The sequence below is a fragment of the Rissa tridactyla genome, chromosome 1, assembly GCF_028500815.1.
Source record: "Rissa tridactyla isolate bRisTri1 chromosome 1, bRisTri1.patW.cur.20221130, whole genome shotgun sequence".
NCBI classification, from domain to species: domain Eukaryota; kingdom Metazoa; phylum Chordata; class Aves; order Charadriiformes; family Laridae; genus Rissa; species Rissa tridactyla.
In genome coordinates, this window is record NC_071466.1 from 201,993,354 (window position 1) to 202,011,680 (window position 18,327).

At 42.9% G+C, this 18,327-nt stretch overlaps 1 protein-coding gene across 3 annotated transcripts in view; it reads right to left on the minus strand.

Moving 5' to 3' along the window:
• The window catches only part of GRAMD4 (GRAM domain containing 4), an 83,330-nt gene that overhangs the window by 54,553 nt on the left and 10,450 nt on the right, over nucleotides 1-18,327 (minus strand). For all 3 annotated transcript variants that reach the window (XM_054220571.1, XM_054220563.1, XM_054220580.1), the window contains exon 2: nucleotides 2,179-2,389. In XM_054220571.1, the coding sequence (XP_054076546.1) occupies nucleotides 2,179-2,389 (211 nt within the window). The remainder of the gene's footprint in view (nucleotides 1-2,178; nucleotides 2,390-18,327) is intronic.

The following is an 18,327-nucleotide window of genomic DNA, read 5'->3' on the forward strand; positions in this document are numbered from 1 at the left end:
AATAAAAGTATAATGCTCAGTTGCTTACAGAGCCTATAAAAGAAAAATAGCCTGTATAAGCAATTTAAGATTTGAGTTTTAGTTACTGTATAAAAATAATTCAGGTACAACTCAAGCATCTGATCTCAGTAACAAATGGAGCCATAAGTCAGAATTCCTCTGTTCACATGATCTCAGCCACTATTTTAATATTGACTTAAATATACAAGCATCAATTTCTTTACCCCCAGCACCTCTGCAGCACAGGGGATTATTTCTTTCTTCCTTTCATTTTATGGACGGGCAGCAGTGCTTAATGGGACAGATGCCTGTGAGGACCAGGTGTTAATCCCCCAAACTTCCCATCTGAAATTTATCCCTGACATGTGAGACCACTTTCTTCACAGAAGTTTGCTTATTTTGCTAGCATCTGTAACACAGCTGCTGCTCTTAGGCTGTTCCAGCATCACACTGGCTTTGTAACTCCCAAACATCAGGAGCAAAGCAAAACAAGTCATCTGATCTTGTTGCTGTTTCCTCCCCCTCCCCCTCTTCTGTTTTTAAACTATACTCAACTGTATCCCAAGACCGAGACCACGACAGGCTACTTAAGGCTGTACCACGACAGGCTTATACTTATGTGATAAGCCAACAGTGAAGTGTTTCTCTCCAAACTACCCTCTCAGCACACAGGGCTGAACAATTTGAGAAAACGGAGACAATCACCACAGATGTGTAGCTGTAAGGCTTTATAACTAGTCAAAACTGTAAGTTTACCTTGCTATTGCCTCAGCCGTACCATCTTGGAACTACTACCCTGCTAAGGAAATACAGAAAATAGTACCTAGGGTTCAAGACAGATCTTTCTGTAGCCTCTAGCTCTGCCATCCAGATCCTTCTGATTAGGTACAAAGGGTATTCCCTTTAAATAAATACAATGCCTTAAGTTTAATGAAAACAAGCCAGTATTTACCTAAAACAAACTCAGACAATATCACGTTGGAACAGCAGAAGCACAGATTAGTCCCAGTATACACAGTATCTACTGTCTTAAAATGTCTTAAAAAAGACATACGACAGATGCCTTCAATAGAACAAGAGCAAAGGAAAGGCATTTAACAGACCTTCCTTGTCTAAGGAGCTTGAGGATTTGCATACAATAGACTTTTTGTGAGAGAAAAATGCTCTGTCATTACCACTTGTTTGTTCCATGATCATAAGAAAAAAAATTCTGGCAAAAGAGCTCCACATAAGCAGGACTGGATGTGGTAACATACAAGCTCACCTTAATTCAAAAAAAACCTAATAGCTACAGAACAGGATACAAGCTGTCAACCCCAAAGGAGATGCTTAAGCGTATACAGTTTGAAGTCTTTTAGTCTAGGACTTGTGGTGAGCAAGCCCTGTGCTGTGCTGCTAGAAATGAGCTTTCAGACACCAGCCTGACCAGATTTTGTGGGTAAAAAAAATGCACATTGAGTTTCCAAATAGAGGGGTAAAAATTCTGACTTCCAAGTCACATTCTAGAGAACAGTTAAATGGAGAAATTATAATTTAGATTGTGGCACTCCACGCTCAAGGATCCACAGGCATTTTTTAGCAGTTAAAACAGTATTATTTTTTCTTTTAACCAATATTTAACTTTTCCTGAAATGGTGTCTTTTAATATGGTAGCTCTGTTTGACTGCTTCTGCTTACAAGCACCAAAAAGTTTTAACACCTGAAGAGTCTCGCTCACCTCCTGCATAGAAGCATTACTGGATAAAACAATGCAGTGAAGAACAAGATGGTGTTTTACTCTAATGAAGTCACCAGAAGTCTTATCCCTACAGTCCTGGCTAGTGACATTTGAGCAGATCTGAGCTCCTCACACTGAAAAGAAGTCATTCCTTCACATCTGTTCATTAGTAATTCAACTAAACAAATAAAAACCAGACAGCATTCAGAAGCACATCCAAGGTTAACAAACTCGTCAACCCACAACATCTAAAATCAATAGTAAGGACAGGGAACCCTAATATAAGAAATTAATTTGATCCTTCCACAAAATGGAAACCTATTACTGGAAACTTACTTCCTAGTCCACAAGTGTTCAAGCTTTAAATACAAAATATAGGGACAAGAAATTATTAATTTCTGTTATTTTTCTGCCTGACAACTATATAACATAATCTAATGAAAATCAAATCAAGTACTTACAGGGTCTCTCAGCTCTTCATTTTCTCGAGTTGACGTTCGAGGTATTTTCACCGGGATTTCATCTCCACATTCAGTGTCTGAAGCATTTGGAGACTCTGCTAAATCAAGGAACTCATCTCTCTTGTGACCTCTGAACCTTATTTTGTCCAACTTCTTTAGCATGTTCAGCACTGCACTTTTCTGCTTTACCTTAACATGACGGTTGGAGTCTCTGCAAGAAACAAGACATCAAGAGTACTTCAGAAAGCTTGCAATAAACCTAAATATATGCATTCTAATACATACAGCACAAAAAGGACATGGACTTGTTGGAACGGGACCAGCGGAGGGCCACAAAGATGGTCAGAGGGCTGGAGCACCTATGCTATGAGGAAAGGCTGAGAGAGTTGGGGTTGTTCAGCCTGGAGAAGAGAAGGCTCCGAGGAGACCTGATAGCGGCCTTCCAGTACCTGAAGGGGGCCTACAGGAAAGATGGGGAGGGACTCTTTATCAGGGAGTGTAGTGATAGGACATGGGGCAACAGTTTCAAACTGAGAGAGGGTAGATTTAGATTGGATATCAGGAAGAAATTCTTTACTGTGAGGGTGGTGAGACACTGGAACAGGCTGCCCAGGGAAGTTGTGGATGCCCCATCCCTGGAACTGTTCAAGGCCAGGCTGGATGGGGCTTTGAGCAGCCTGGTCTAGTGGGAGGTGTCCCTGCCCATGGCAGGGGGGTGGGAACTAGATGATATTTAAGGTCCCTTCCAACCCGAACCATTCTGTGATTCTGTAATACATGCACTATGTGCGCTTGCAGCCTAGAAGGCCAATCACATCCTGGGCTGCACCAACAGAACCGTGGCCAGCAGATTGAGAGAGGTGATTCTCCCCTACTCTGCTCTCGTGAGACCCCACCTGGAGAACTGTGCCCAGCTCTGGAACCCTCAGCACAAGAAGGACATGGACCTGCTGGATTGGGTCCAGAGGAGGGCCACGAAGATGATCCAAGGGCAGGAGCACCTCTCCTATGAAGACAGGCTGAGAGAGTTGGGGTTGTTCAGACTGGAGAAGAGAAGGCTCTGGGGAGATCTAATAGCGACCTTTCAGTACCTGAAAGGGGCCTGTAAGAAAGCTGGGGAGGGGCTGTTTGCAAGGGCATGTAGCAATAGGACAAGGGGCAATGGTTTTAAACTAGAGCAGGGTAGGTTTAGATTAGACATGAGGAAGAAGTTCCTTGCAATGAGGGTTGTGAGGCACTGGCACAGGTTGCCCAGAGAGGTGGTGGAGGCCCCATCCCTGGAGACATTCAAGGCCAGGCTTGATGAGGCTCTGAGCAATCTGATCTAGTTGAAGATGTCCCTGCTTACTGCAGGGGGTTGGACTAGATGGCCTTTAAAGGTCCTTTCCAACCCAACACATTCTACGATTCTATGATTCTATAATCACTAACTACTTCTAACCACCTTTCAAGGGCCCTCCTGACAATGGGGGGAAAATATGCTGCAGCTTAGCTTTTTAACAGGCATTTTTTTTCCCCACAGTGTAACAGATGCATGGTTTGGTTTTCAGTAGTTGATGATTTACCATCTTCCCACACTATTATGGCCTCTTTCTCATGGCTATTTAAAGCAAGTCAGAACGGGCACAAGCTAACAACCTGCACTGCAAAGAAAGATTTGCAAGTCAATTCCTAACAGGTTACTTGAAACAAAAAAAAGTTTTACTGATAAGTCCACATTTTTCAACTTGCTGATACTTCTAATCAAAGACATGAAAATCCACTAAGCTTCACAACCATCCTTTAAATTCCCAGAAAAATCAGAGCAAGAGAGTAGCGAGGCTCTCTTAGCCCTACTGCTTCGGGCTAAGAAAACAGGAAGTACTGAGGGTTTATTGAAGAAAGCCACCAGACACATCCATGCAGAACATGCCACCAAAAACTAGAGACTGTTGAACTCGACCATAAACCGCATTCAAATACACTGCCAAGATCCTTAAAATTACCACTACTGATAACCTTGTATACCCTGTGCTAGATTTCTGTTACTGCCTTTGAGACACAAAGGAGGAACACTTTATTAGTGATACTTTCACATTTTTTTTTAAAACTAGCACGACCAAAACTTTACTATAAGAGAAAAAGCACAGCCAGTATTTTTGCAGAACGTGCAGGTGTCACGGTATCAGGAGGAATGAGAAATGCCCAGGACATTTCACTTCCAGAGACAGTATTTGACATGAGCTATACTTAAATTATAAATCATACTAGGAAAAGCAGTTTGCTTTTCAAAGATAATAGAAGAAAGCTTAATTAATGTATGTAAACTTATTGTAATGGTAGCTTTCCAAGACACTGCACTGTATCATTTCTGATTTAAACCAGACCTGCCGAATCTGTCCGATTCAATGCTCTACACGTATCACACTCTGTACCAAAACATCCCAAGCTCCATCTTTTTAAAAAAAAAAAAAAGTTAGTTCCTTGATCCTACCACTCCAGCAAGCTACTGCTCTGGCATTTTATAATAAACCAGCCACAATTTTCTCTCCTACAAACTTTGTGCGGTGCCGCAACACTCTCCAAAATGGACTTTTGCAGTGCTAACAATTTATTCTGAGGCACTTCTTCCTGTTACTATGCTTTTTTCCCCTACAGTCAACATTGTCTTCCTCTTCATTAAAAAACACGCTTAGCTTTATAGCACACCATCCCCGGCACTGGTGTGAGATGAAAAAACAAAGGCAGATCTAGACATGTGTCACTTCAGGCGTATAAATAAAGAGCAAGAAAGAAGAGCCTTTTGCCACTGGCTCCCACAGCCTTTGCACTTGAGGCAGTTCTCACCTCCTAACACAAACTTCTTTTCAACAGAGCTCTTTGCCTTTCCCTACGGATTCTCCGCTTATCCTAACACTTTCCCAGTGACTATTCACACCGAGTTCAAACCAGATCGTTCCCTTCAAAATCTGCTTTAGTTTGCACCTCTGTCAAGGTTTATTAGCACCCTTCACTTAAACACAGAAGTTTGAAACTAATACAAATCCTCTATAGTGCAGCTGGCAAAAAAAAAAAAACCCACAAAACTCTTCCTTTATCAGAGATGCTTAAAGTTGCAACCCTGTGTTCGATATTTCGCTTAAAGAGAATCGCTTGTGGTAACTCACACCAAGGTTATTTTCTATGAACAGCTTTTCTTTGAAGTTCTATTACTTGTCAAAGCTAAGTTTAAAATAGAAACACTTCTTGCTCATTCATTGACTATTTGATGAAGAAACTTGTCAGCTATCACATCCAGAAATATCTCTAGGCCTACTATTAATAGCAACTAGAGAACAAATGTCATCAGGGAAGTTTAAACCTCTGATAAGGACTGACACAGTTGTATCACTCTCCCTTCCATCCGAAAGATCTCCATCTGTGTTCAACCAGTTTTACATACCATGTAAATCAGACCTACAGCAAAGCAGTTGTAAACCGAACCCCCTTTGTCCATCACCCATACTGTCACTGCTAACGATACAGCTATATGAAGAAATAATAAGGTAGAGTGCTATCCCCTTTTCTGGTCGGCACTTATCAGCCCACACCAGTGGAGGACAAGCATGCATCCCAAGTCTTCTCCATCCCTCTTACGGAAGGAGCAGTTAACTCAAGGCTGCAGACCAGCATTGCTGTCCTGGGCAAAATCAGGAGTCCTCAGCACTCTCCTGTTAGAGCCACATTTGTCCACTGCTCCCCAAAGACCAGGGCTGGATCCGGACCTCTTTTTATAGCCTAGCATATACCGTACTTTAATGGACAATGATCGGAGATCAGTTTTCCCCTTACAGTGGATTCACATTCACTTACCTCACCAAAAGAAGGGAGAAGCAACTAAAATATCTCAAGACAAAGCAAACTTCAACTTTACTCTTCAAGGTTTGCCTTCAGGCAACAAAGAATGAAAAACCCAGGAGGCCGGTGAGAAGGCCCAGCAGTGTAGCTGCTTGGGCTGGGACACCAGCTGGGAACACCAAGCCCTGAACTGCAGCCTCCTCCTAAGACAGTTCATGCATTTCAGCCCCAGTCGAATGATAACCTGGCCAAGAGATACACCCATGAATACATAGATCAGTTTTACTAGTAAAAATACCATCAATCTACTCTTAAGTGTGTTACCACCTGGTCTTTTAAAAATGCAAGCCTTTCTTTAAAACACCAACAGATCACTCCGCTGAACAGAGTCAGCTTAAATACTCTAACACAGAAACAAGCAAAAAGGTGTCACTGGTGCCAATACTTTTTATTCAGCAGGTTCACCATTAAAGAGGAAATAGTAAAGAAACGTGTTCCTAGGCGTTTTTAAGTGCTCTAAGTACAAGAAGATGTTATATAAAAATATCTTCTCAGTTATAATTTAAAAATAATAAGATCATTTTGTCTAAAAATTGGTTTTGAGTGCACCAGGCTCCCGGATTACTTACAGTTACATTAGATTAACCTTAGCAAAAACCTGAGCTTGCCAACAAGCTCCTATAGAAACTCATTATCTGGCCTCCAGCCAAAAGCACGATCTAAGACAGGCTTTTTATGTCAGCAGCCTGTTCTTGCAACCAGCAACTTTTTTTTTTTTTAGATAAAGATCAATAAATATGGTGACATTTCAGCAGTTTCAGGCTCACTAAACAAAAAAAAAAAAAAAAAAAAAAAAAGGCTCCTTGGGAGACTTTGCATTCCAAGTGGCTCTGGTCAAATTTAGATGAGCTTGAGGAAACCTTTGTAAAACATATGACCCGAATCTTACCTTTATTGTAAAATACAGTTATTAAATATCAAAAACACTTGCTTCACCATCACTGCTACTCATCCCCTCACCCTCTCCCATCTACCCATCCACATCCTGTCCTCAGCTGGTTTGGCCTCAAGCTTCAGGCTGTTTCTAGTAACTCCCCATACCAGCAACACCAAAGCCAACAGGCAGTTCTGCACACGCAGAGCTCAGAGAGTGAATGTAAACCAGCATCTCCTTCTGCTTTCAAACTAACCGCAAACAAATATTGTGAAATTATAATAAAAATACAACTATTTTAACCCCACGCCTTGTAAATGCCTTCGTACACGTGACAATAATTGTTCTCACTACCATACAACAAAAAAGCTATAAATAAGAATTAAGACCGGTATCATGTTTGCAAATTATTAACTTGAGCAAAATAAAATCAAATCCATCCTTCCCAATCAAGTTTATTTCTCCATTCAAACACCCCACCATTAACACAAGGAACAGGAGGTCGTTCCCACACATGATGCTGTAACAGAAAGTGCTTCAGAGCACAGCAAGGCAGACGCTGACTCTGCAAAACTGATTTAGGTCCAACTTTGTTGCACCTCAGCCAGATCTAATAATATTAGCAGGCCCTCTGTCATAATATAGTAAGGATATCTTACATTAACATGCTTACAAACAAGGCTATTCAGGCACCCAGGTTTTTAAGAAGGTGGCTTTTATTTCTCTTGTTGCAGTAGCAGAGGTTAAACTAGCAAAATTATCCTGAAGTCCCAAACCATCTAGTAAAAGACTAGGCAACAGTTTATGTACACAGGGCTTGATTAGTGAAAAAGGCCTATTATTTTCCACACTTAAAAAAAATCCCCAAACTAAAATCACCTTTATAGAGTTTGGTGTCCTGGTTTGGTTTTGGTTTTTTTTGTTGTTGGTTTTTTTGTTTGGTTTGTTTTGGGGTTTTTTTGTGGGTTTTTTTTTTTTTAATTGCCATTAATATCTAGTTGCTAAAGCAATTCATTCAAGGCTGAAGGATCCTTTTACAGAGGGACAGAGAAGAGGTAACTTTATTTGGACCTAATATGAAAACCCTTAATTAATCCCCAAATAACTATCAGACATTCAGTTGAAATGAATATATCAAGGCCCCAAACCAACATATGCGCACTTTCCAAACTTATATGAAGTAGAGAAAAATCAAGTTTGGGATGCAGAAGGGAGGAGGGAACTCGTGTAAGGGCAGCACTCAGTGCATTGCTGCTGTCTGAAATCTGCCTTAACTCCCCCCAGTCTCCTACAAGTGGTTTATAGCTTTTGGTTTTCTGTTGTTGCACCTAGTTTTTATACAAGAATATGCTGAATTGAAGTATGTGTCCTGGTCGACCAGGCAGAAATTGAACAACTTCTAAAATCTTCATGTGTCCATTGTCAGAGAAAGGACTCTGCTTCACAGCACGGCGATTCAGTTTTCCTTAGTTGTTAACAAAATGCAAACCCAACACACAAAGTCAAAGAGCATCGCCTCAGCAAGTGCTCATCTGGAGCCCAGGGGGAAAAAAACAACGAAAAAAACCACTAAAACATCATGGATGAATTTCATCCCAGGTCAAAAAGGCCATACAAGACTATGACACATCAAAGTAACCTCTAAAGCGCATGTGTTCCTTTTGCTAGAAAAATGGCATTTCAGAAAGCTGAAGACAACATTGGAGCTGAAGCAAATCTAGTATACCTCGAGTTCTCATCTTCACACCCCATCTCCTTCACATTCTCCTTTCAATCTCAAAATGTCTTTCTGCAGAAGTTTGAGGTAAGAGCTCTGGTATCGAAGAAAAGCCAGGCTGCGTGTGGATGAACAAATACAGACACGGTGTCAACACCGGGACATTTCGGTCTTATCGTGCGGGAGGGACGTGGAAATTGAGGGAGTGGAAAGTATCAGGATTACGTTAGGTATTCATTACTTCTTCACTGAAATGTTCCTGCGTACTATCCTAAAGGAGTTGACAGAAGAGCAGGAACACAACAAGATACACTCAGGCCATCCGCATACCAACTGATACTGACAACAAAGCTTGGTATGGTGTTTTCTGTTTCCAACTAGAACAGGAAACCTCAGCGAGTACATCTAAGCCTGCAACAGATTCATGGTCCAGCTCTGCATACTGCTCTGTGCGAAAAGTTCCCTCTTACTACGTAATTTTCTCCCCAGTTTCTCATTTTAATGGGCAAAATCTCATCTCAAGTCACTGTCTGAACATTTTGTACTTATTAATATTTAAGAAACTAGGCAGAGAAAGATCAACTGACTGCACTTGAGAGCTCCTTGCCTGCTCAGCTTTTGTTTCCCCTGTGCGCACACTTCTCCCAGTTCGCTCTCCAGAAGACTCACATCTGCAAAGAAAACCAAACCTTACCCACAGTGTCTCTTCTTGAGCAACAAGGAGTGGTTTTGTATAGATGAAGTTGGCACTTTTCCAAAAAACCTCACGTTAAGCTCAACTCAACAAGACACTTAAGCATACAGAAGGGACACACACCTCACTCAACACAGCCCTGCCATGAACACTGTCCATGTGAGTCTCACATCACCCAGGACTACGCAATGTGTTAAGTTCTATGGATAGAACAATGTCATCATTTCCCACTGGAGACCAAGAAACAGCAATATTTCGGGCCAAACACCCAGTTCGACTGGCCAAGAGCAGCTTACACACACTCTCCAAAAGTTACGAGCATTGCACAAGTGCCCTCCATTTCCGACATCAACAACCACACCACGCAGACCTTGACCTTCAAAGCTGAGCTCTCCCCACGTTCAACCCGCCACAGGTTCATCCTGAAATTAGTCACCGCCTTCGCGTCACAGTCTGCTAAAGTCTTCCTCAAATTACGTCACCCGTGGCCCCAGGGTCATAACGCAATGTAATGCATAAACACAGCAAACTGCTTTCTGGTTTTGAGTAACACCTGCTGAAAGCTCCCAACCTCCCAACCCTTTCAGGGTCAGGGGTCCTTAAAACTCTAGGGATAGACTAGACTAGATGGGGGTAGACTTTGTTGGGTTTTTTTGCATGAGAGATGAAGTTATCAGTTAGGCTACCTATGGTGTGGAGAAATATTATACTTAGTAATTCAGGTTCATTTTTCCTTTGCGCTAAAGGGAGATGAACAAAGAAAATCCCACCAGAATGATTTCCTCTGTGTTACAGACTGCTGCCAGAAGCAACACTTGATTAACACGGGTCGGAAACTAGCAGGAAGTTGTGCTTCTGTGTTGCAGGCTTAATTAGATGCAGCTATTAATTAAGCATCAACTCTGAAACGATTTAAATTGTCCACTGACAGGGGGGAGGAGGGAAGGGGAAAAAAAAGTGGAAAGCTGTGTAACATGCACTACGGTACAACACGGGAGACAGAAGTTCAACATACCGATCCTGACTGCCGGTGGTGAGGTTGTCACAGCAACCATAATGCAGCTTCATGAATATGCATTACACTAAAATCTATTTTTTTCCCCAAGAAGAGACTAACATGTCATTCAGCTCACAACATGAAGCTGCCTGGAAGACAAATCGGGGTTGTACAATAGAAGTGACTTGTCTTCAAACCCTTCAGCTCGGCTGCTGCAGGCAGGAGGGGCTCAGGGAAGAGGGGAGATGCAGAACATGGCTGCATGGGGCTGCAGGACTCTTCTGTACCTGCCTCGGACAGAGGGTACTTCAGACATATTTGGCAGAAATTTTAAGGCAGAGGTTCTCAAAATGAGCTGCTCAGTTCCTACAAAATTCCCAACCTGTGCAAGGTCTTAATCCCTCAACCACCTGGGAACAGGCCCTTCAGCCAGCCAGAGGAGATGGCACCTCCAGCGACCCTCCACGGAAGGATGGAGAAGGGGGAGCTGCTGCTCCCACTGCTGGGGACGCAGTGCCCAAGCCAGATGAAACTGGGAGGCCTTGGCTTGATCATCACTGGAAAATTGTGGGTGGAGGGGTTCACAAAAAAAGAAAAATACAACCCAACCCCAAACCACACACATGTGCCTATACAGGTCACACACCAATGTGCCAAGAAAGAAACCGAGGGCAGTGACTGTGGGACTTGTACTTAATCCCCCTCTTAACATCCCACCTCCAAAAACACACCCCGTCCGCAAACACGTTTACACCCTACACACCTCTGTCTCTCTTTCATCATGAAACCTAAAATTACCAAGCTGTGTTAAATTAATTCCTCTGTAAACTGGTAAACTGGAAATTTTAACTCCCAAAGCAGGAAGATAAAGCTCATTTTTTCCTCAAGACACCTGTGTAGGAAAAAAAAAAGTTAAACATTTCCTATGCCATCTGAAGAGCAGCACCAAAAGAAACCCTGCAGGAAGATGACTTTGCCTGCAGTGAGGAGCTCGAGCAGCACGCAGGGACTGGAGTGGCCACCAGTTCAAGCCATGGGGCAGCGAGGGGCTGCTCAGCACTGGTGTTTGACAGCTGCTCCGCCTGGCAGATATCCTGTGAAAGGGGTAGCATACTGTGATAGCAATAAAAGCCTATCTAGGTGACACCCTCCCTTCCTGGTCACCCACTGGGTCCCCTCTCGCCATCCCCACCCTCCCTGCTGCATACCCATCCCGATCCCAGACGGGGCCTGAAGGTCAGCCAGGCCTGAAGCCCACTTGATTGCAGGCTGACACCAAAGGGAGCAACCCCGTTCATTTCTTCCCATTTCATTTATGTCACTTGACCACTCCTGCAGTTTATCAGCTCGGTGCTGACACACTAATTTTTGTGTTTGTTTCCTGGCAAGGGCAGCCTGATCGGAGCAGACAGCTACTGAGCCTCACTCATGGTTGCACAAGCTATTGGAGCTGTCGTGCCTCCCGCATAGAAAATGTTTCTGGTGGCGGGCAGAGGGAGAAAGCATCCTTTTACAGCAGCCACCTGCACTTAAATCAGGTTAAATGACTGCAAAGCCTCACCCTAAAGACAGTGTTTATGAAACTGCCATGAGGCACATTTCAGAAATCAGTCCCATGCCAGAGCTTCAGTCCCTCCTCTGAGGGACGGGGGAAGAGCTTGTCACAGCTTAGCATTGACGAAAGGCTTTTTTCTGCTTCCTCACTCTGAATTTTGTTGACTAGTCAGGGGAGCTGAGGGTGAAGAGGGAAAGAACATCGACAGCTCAGCAAGAGCCTCCCGAGTCCAGAAGGCTCAGGCAGCTCAGGTCTGGCTGGTCTTCAACCAAGTAAGAAACCAAGGCAGAGGGGAAGCACTGCCGTAAGCAAACACCACAACTTCTGCCTATAAAAACAAAGAGACATGGGGATGACAGGTGGGGGGGGTAAAGGACGGGACACGACTAACACAGGGTAAAATTAGGCTATCACTGCATATATCTCCTCTCTGTTCAAATGGAAGTGTAAGAAGCCCAGCTTGACATAGCACTCAGAATAAAGTTGGACTTTTACCATCTGCTTTAAAATAAACATTTAAAGTCAAAAGTACACGTACTAGCATGGAACATCTTATTCAGACTAATAAGTGTATTATGGAAGGCGATCACTAAACTGTTTAAAAAGTGTGATCCCTGCCAGCCCTGAAGAAGAATTTTAATTCTATCCTTTCACGTACAAAAAGCACAAGTTATTGAGACCAATGCAGTTATACCTGTTTGATGCTGACTGCATTTTTTATAATATCAACTGCATGTTCATCATCTTCAGATGATAAATACAGATAAATCAGAGAATGGGGGTACTACTAAAAAAAAGACACTGTGGAAACAAACCCTAATCTAAGCTTAGAGAAAGACGCTTTGAGAACAGCCTTCTAAGGTTTATGCAGAATGGCTTGGACCCAGCAGGTATTTCTTGAAGAGGTCTCTCAGCAGCAGGCAAGCACGTCATTTGCTCAGGATGACTGCTCACAGATCATCCAGCAATCTTCAGAAACATAATAAAGGTATAAAACATGGTCTAGTTTTGAAGAACGACTACATATTCCTTTTTTGAGAAACAAAGATTTCATCTTGCTATCCATTGAATAAAAGAGAAGTAAGAGGTACGCATTTGAAGTGGGACACAACTCGCAGCTAACAACTGTAGCCTAACTAACCTCTGCTGACCTACACACAGTGCATGGACCTCCACTGAGCGCAGCAACCATGCAACCTGTCACTGAAAGAGAAGTCCTTACCAACAAACATCCACGGCTCTTAACAACAAACATCTGCACTTCACACATAGAATCATAGAATCACAGGGTTGGAAGGGACCTCTGGAGATCATCTAATCCAACCCCCCCTGCCAGAGCAGGATCACCTAGAGCAGGCTGCACAGGAACGCGTCCAGGCGGGTTTTGAATGTCTCCAGAGTTGGAGACTCCACCACCTCTCTGGGCAGCCTGTTCCAGGGCTCTGCCACCCTTGGCATAAAGAAGTTCCTTGTCATGTTTAGGTGGAACTTCCTATGTTCAAGTTTGTGCCCATTACCTCTTGTCCTGTCGCTGGGCACCACTGAAAAGAGCCTGGCCCCATCCACATGCAGCGGTGCCAACCTACCAACGCATCAGTTTCACTTACGGCAAGGCCATACAGAAGGCCTCATCCCTGGAAGTGTCCAAGGCCAGGCTGGATGGGGCTTTGAGCAACCTGGTCTAGTGAGAGGTGTCCCTGCCCATGGCGGGGGGGTTGGAACTAGATAATCTTTAAGGTCCCTTCCAACCTAAACCATTCCATGATTCTATAGGGAGTTACTAAAGCTATCAGGCAAAAGACCACAGACCTACAACTGCTGTGTTACACACGCAATGATAAAATGAACTCCCCTTTTTTGTTCACAAAGCAACCACACACAGGTCCACGTGCATAGTCCCCAAATTCAGCTGTCAAGGCACCTCACTGAGGGCAAGGCTAATAGCCAGAGTACAGCACAATGGTCTAGCTCAAGGGGCTTCCCTCAGTTTAGGGAGACAATTCAGCAGAAGCCAATGTTAACAGCTCTGTGAGCAAGTAAAAAAGTTTTCCAGATGCGAGTTTACAGAGGAAGATTCCCAGGATTCAGTGATTTTGTGTACAGCCCTTCATAACTTGCTTCTGCAAGCTTTAACTATTCTACTGCTGATTTGAGAATCCATTACGGCTCCAAATTTCCTATGTCGCAAAAATAAACCACATTAAAAACAAAAAAAAACAACAGGTAAATGTTTGAGACATCCCTCATCGATTTCTGTAGTCAGCACACAGCCGATGGAAGGAACTGAGTCTTTTACCAAACATCAGCAGCTCTCCAACCGCCACACAGTCATAAAAATAATTTTAATAAATTAAATTTTTTTTAACTTTTCCCCTCATGAGTAAAGAAGCTCAACATTTCTGGTCCATGAAGAACAACTACAAAGACATAGCTAGCACATACCAAATTACAACCACCACTATAATTAAGAACCTTTAATTTCCTCCCTATATACTGGCCTTGAGCTTATAAAGAATGTCTATAATCCCCAAATCCCACACATTTCCATGTGAGAAGCAGCGCTGCTGCTTATTCTGCTCCTTCTCCCTTCCTCCCAACAAAAACCTGAAAACGCTCCTGAAGTTGGTGCTATGGGCACAGAAGGTATAGGGCAGAAAAAAAAAAAAAAAGAATTATAAAATTACTATGTGGATTACGCAAGTTTGTAGTGTTGTAATTCCTCATCATGTCAGCTTCTAAATGAAGGGGCGTGGAGGATTGCGTAAAAATTTGCATGGAAAATACGTAAAAGGATACTGTGTGAAAGACTGTGATGCTGCACAACACACCAAGGAGGGATTTAGCCAAATTACACGAAGGAGTAATGGAGAAACTGCAAGTTTCATACAGTAAATCTGGCTTCAGGCATCAGCTTCATTTCTGGCACCATCTGTACTACACAGCCACTTGTAAAAGCCATGTAAACTATTCCTTGAAATTTTATCACAGAGTGAAAAACCCAAGGTCAAGCTCCCACCAGACGGACAGAAATGTGAACAGCAGCTCTGCTGGAAAGCGGCACTTTGGAAAAGAGCCTCCTCCATTCCCACCCACACAGCTCGTCAAAGGACGCGAGGGATATCTTTCTCTACATAGCAGAGTTTGGAAATAGCAGAGGAAGTTGTGTGACACAGGAAAGCACCGAACTTGTCCTCTGGGTATCGCGGACCTCTCCTCCATTTCTTCAGAGTGCAGCTCTTTACGTAAGTCCGTCTGCACTGTTGGCACGCTTGCAATAAACAGGACTGAATCACAGTACCCAAAAGACAGTTTTAATTTCTGGACAGCAATTACGTGTTTAAATAATTTGGCTATTTAACTAACTTCTCTTAACCGAGTGAAATGGCAGGCTTTAGGTTGAAAGGCCCTGCTGTTCAAGGTAATCTCCCTTAGAGGAACAAACCTCTGCTCCCTCACATTTCAAACTGCATCATTTCCTCAGTTGGCAGAGTATTTGATCTTTGTCCCCACGCTTACAACAGGAATCCTGAATTAAAAAAAAAAAAAAACAAACAAACAAACAAAAAAAACAAACACCCACAACAAAATAACCCAGCCACCAAACCTAACCCCCAGTTCTAGGTTGTAAGAAGCTGGTATAGCCACACCAAGCAGCAGAGTAACCAACCCTGTGAGAAACTGGAGGGGCCATAAGGAATATAATCACCATCCTGCACATTAATTCTTCTGTTGAGTAAAGTGCCTTAAATTCTGCCATAACTTCAGACCTTTTATTTCACGTGTTGATTTTAACATGCTTTGTACAGCAAAAGTACGTGGAAATCTTTGCTGTTAAGCCTGATTCCCGCAAGAGGCATGCGTAGTCTGGGCATCTGCTCCATGCTCTTTCCAAATAATACTATCAACTGCTATTTAAAAAGCCAATTTAGGTGATACCTCTAACTGCTCTAAGTAGAGGATCCAAGATGGAAACCAGTGCAGAAAAAGGCTGCCACACACGTTCAGCAGCTGTGACTGGTTAAATAAGCAACTGGTGGAAGAGTATAAATGTGAGGCAGAGCAGAGGTTGTCCTATCAGCCCACCAGCAGTTGCAGATGGGGGACGACAGTGTGGGCCTATGCTGGGAAGTGGAATAACCTCAGAACGAATGGTGGAGTCAGACACTTACAGGGAAATACATGGGAGGGAAAGAACAGGAAAAATAAAAAAGGCTGTTACTTCAGTTAAGTTTCCCATGCATTCTTGTGTTTTCTCCCAAGTTTTATTAGCTGGTGAAATCAGTTTCATTTTGCAAACAAAACCAAAATAACTCATCACTGCCACAAATGAGCTCCAGCCAGCAATCATAACCCACTCGTCTCCAGACGGATGCCGAGCAGCTCAGCTGCCCACCTTCATCAGCCTGGCGTGCCCGGCTGCATGCGCGATGGACTGGGGGGAAAGATGGAGATACGCAGCTACATTCTATGAGCAATTTTGAGGCTTCCTTAAAGCATGTGTGGAATTGAAGAAAGTTAAACAAAGAATTGCATGGTTATAAGAAAACACAGAAATGATACATTACCCAAGTCTGTAAGGAAGATACAAATCCTCTTCCTAACAAGTAAACGGCCAGCCGAGGCTATTACCATAAACTAGCGCAGTTCTTACTAATTTGGCCATATTTGTAGGAAATTAACATTTTAATGGTGCTTGTTATATCCTATTGCCTCATAACCGCAGATGGCAAAAAAAAAAAAATTACACACAGGAGTTAACAACCACATTTTTGAATCTGCTTGAAACTCGAACAAGGTATCTTAGAGCAAGTTTTTAAATAAAGCAGAGCACATCAACATACCCAGCTCCCCTCCTCTACTGAGCATCACCAAAGCACAGTTATATGCTAAGTGGCATTTCTCCCAAGAGAAGCCAGCTCCTCTCTCAAGGATTTCCACACGGTTTCCACTGTGTTTCAACAAAAGATGTACCAGACACAAGGAAGAGGCAGAAAAAAAATCTCTGCCAGTTTGCGTTTTTGATCCCAAACATGGGGTAACCTATGAATCCAAATGGTGTTCATGCTTAATGGATCAGCTCTTCGGTTTATTAACCAAGCCTGTACAAGCACTCTGATCTGCCATACTTTTTGCATGCTCTATTTCAAAACAAAGTATTTTCTTATCTCAAAATGTCGTAAATAAACCACGAAGCCTGTCAGGCTGCTAAAATGATACAAACCCAATGACAGTAAATAGCAACCTGGCACATCACTGAGCCTTCAAACTTGAAATAGATTTAAATTAAGACAACAATAGCAAGACGGAGACTTTAGTAACGAAGTGAAGAAACCAAGGGAGAAGAAATAAGATTATTTCAGTCATCATCTCAATCAGACCAAGCAACTTAAAAGCCAGCTACAGGATGGCATTTATGCCTGCCTCTAAGACTGGGATGAGGGCCAGAATTACACTACTTGAGCTGACGGGTTTATTTATGCCGTAATGACACTTCAGTTAGCAATGATAAAGGTCCAAAGGTCAAAGAATTTTAAGAAGTGCCACATACACAGAGTATAGCTTTCTGAGCAGTTATGGTTGGGGTGGGGAAGGAAGGGGCAGGGAGCGTTACTCCTTGCACGCAACCACCTGCCCCACAAGCCACCATAAAACTACCTCAGCTCTGCCCATTTCAAAGCTTCGGAAGTTCAAAAAGGAGATTTCTGTAGAGATCCCACCTTTCTTCGTCCAGCCACTCCCAAGAAACGGTTTGTTTTTCCAAGTCAAAGCCAGAGAGAAACCAGTGGTGCCTCATGGTAAAACTGAGAGGCCACGTCACCAGCTGAAGCCCAGAGACCACCCACAGACCTCCAAAAGACCTCCTGTAAACTCCCTGAAAAATCTGCGGGAAGGAGTAGAAACAAAGTCAAAAGTGTTGCGCTCTGCCATTTCTGTCAGTCTCTTAACCAGGACTTCTTCCAGCTCTAACTTATCCCCAATTACTTCACTCATATTCACATATTTAAATCTTGGAATTTTAAAAACTAAACTATGGATTTCACTTTACAAGAAGGATCCTAAAAATTTAATTACCAAGCAGGATCCAATCCTGGTTTGGGGATATTAAGCCTTTTGTTTACACTACACAAATGTTTTAACAGATAGGTCTCTCTCAGTCATGGAAACTTGGAATTCTGAGACATTTTGCACAATGACAGAAGCATGCCATCAAAGACGGCAGGACATGATTGAACTACCAGCTAGCACTAAGCTCCGATTTGCTTGTATAATTGCCATTTATGTTAAAAAAATTTAAAAAAAACCCCAAACTCATTATTCTTGGGATTCCAAGAGGCTCCCATCTGTGCTGAAACACAAACTACAGAGCATCAACTATGCTGAAGGGGGGTGGGGGGGATGGACGACAAAATCAAAAGAAAGATGACATCTTTGGATT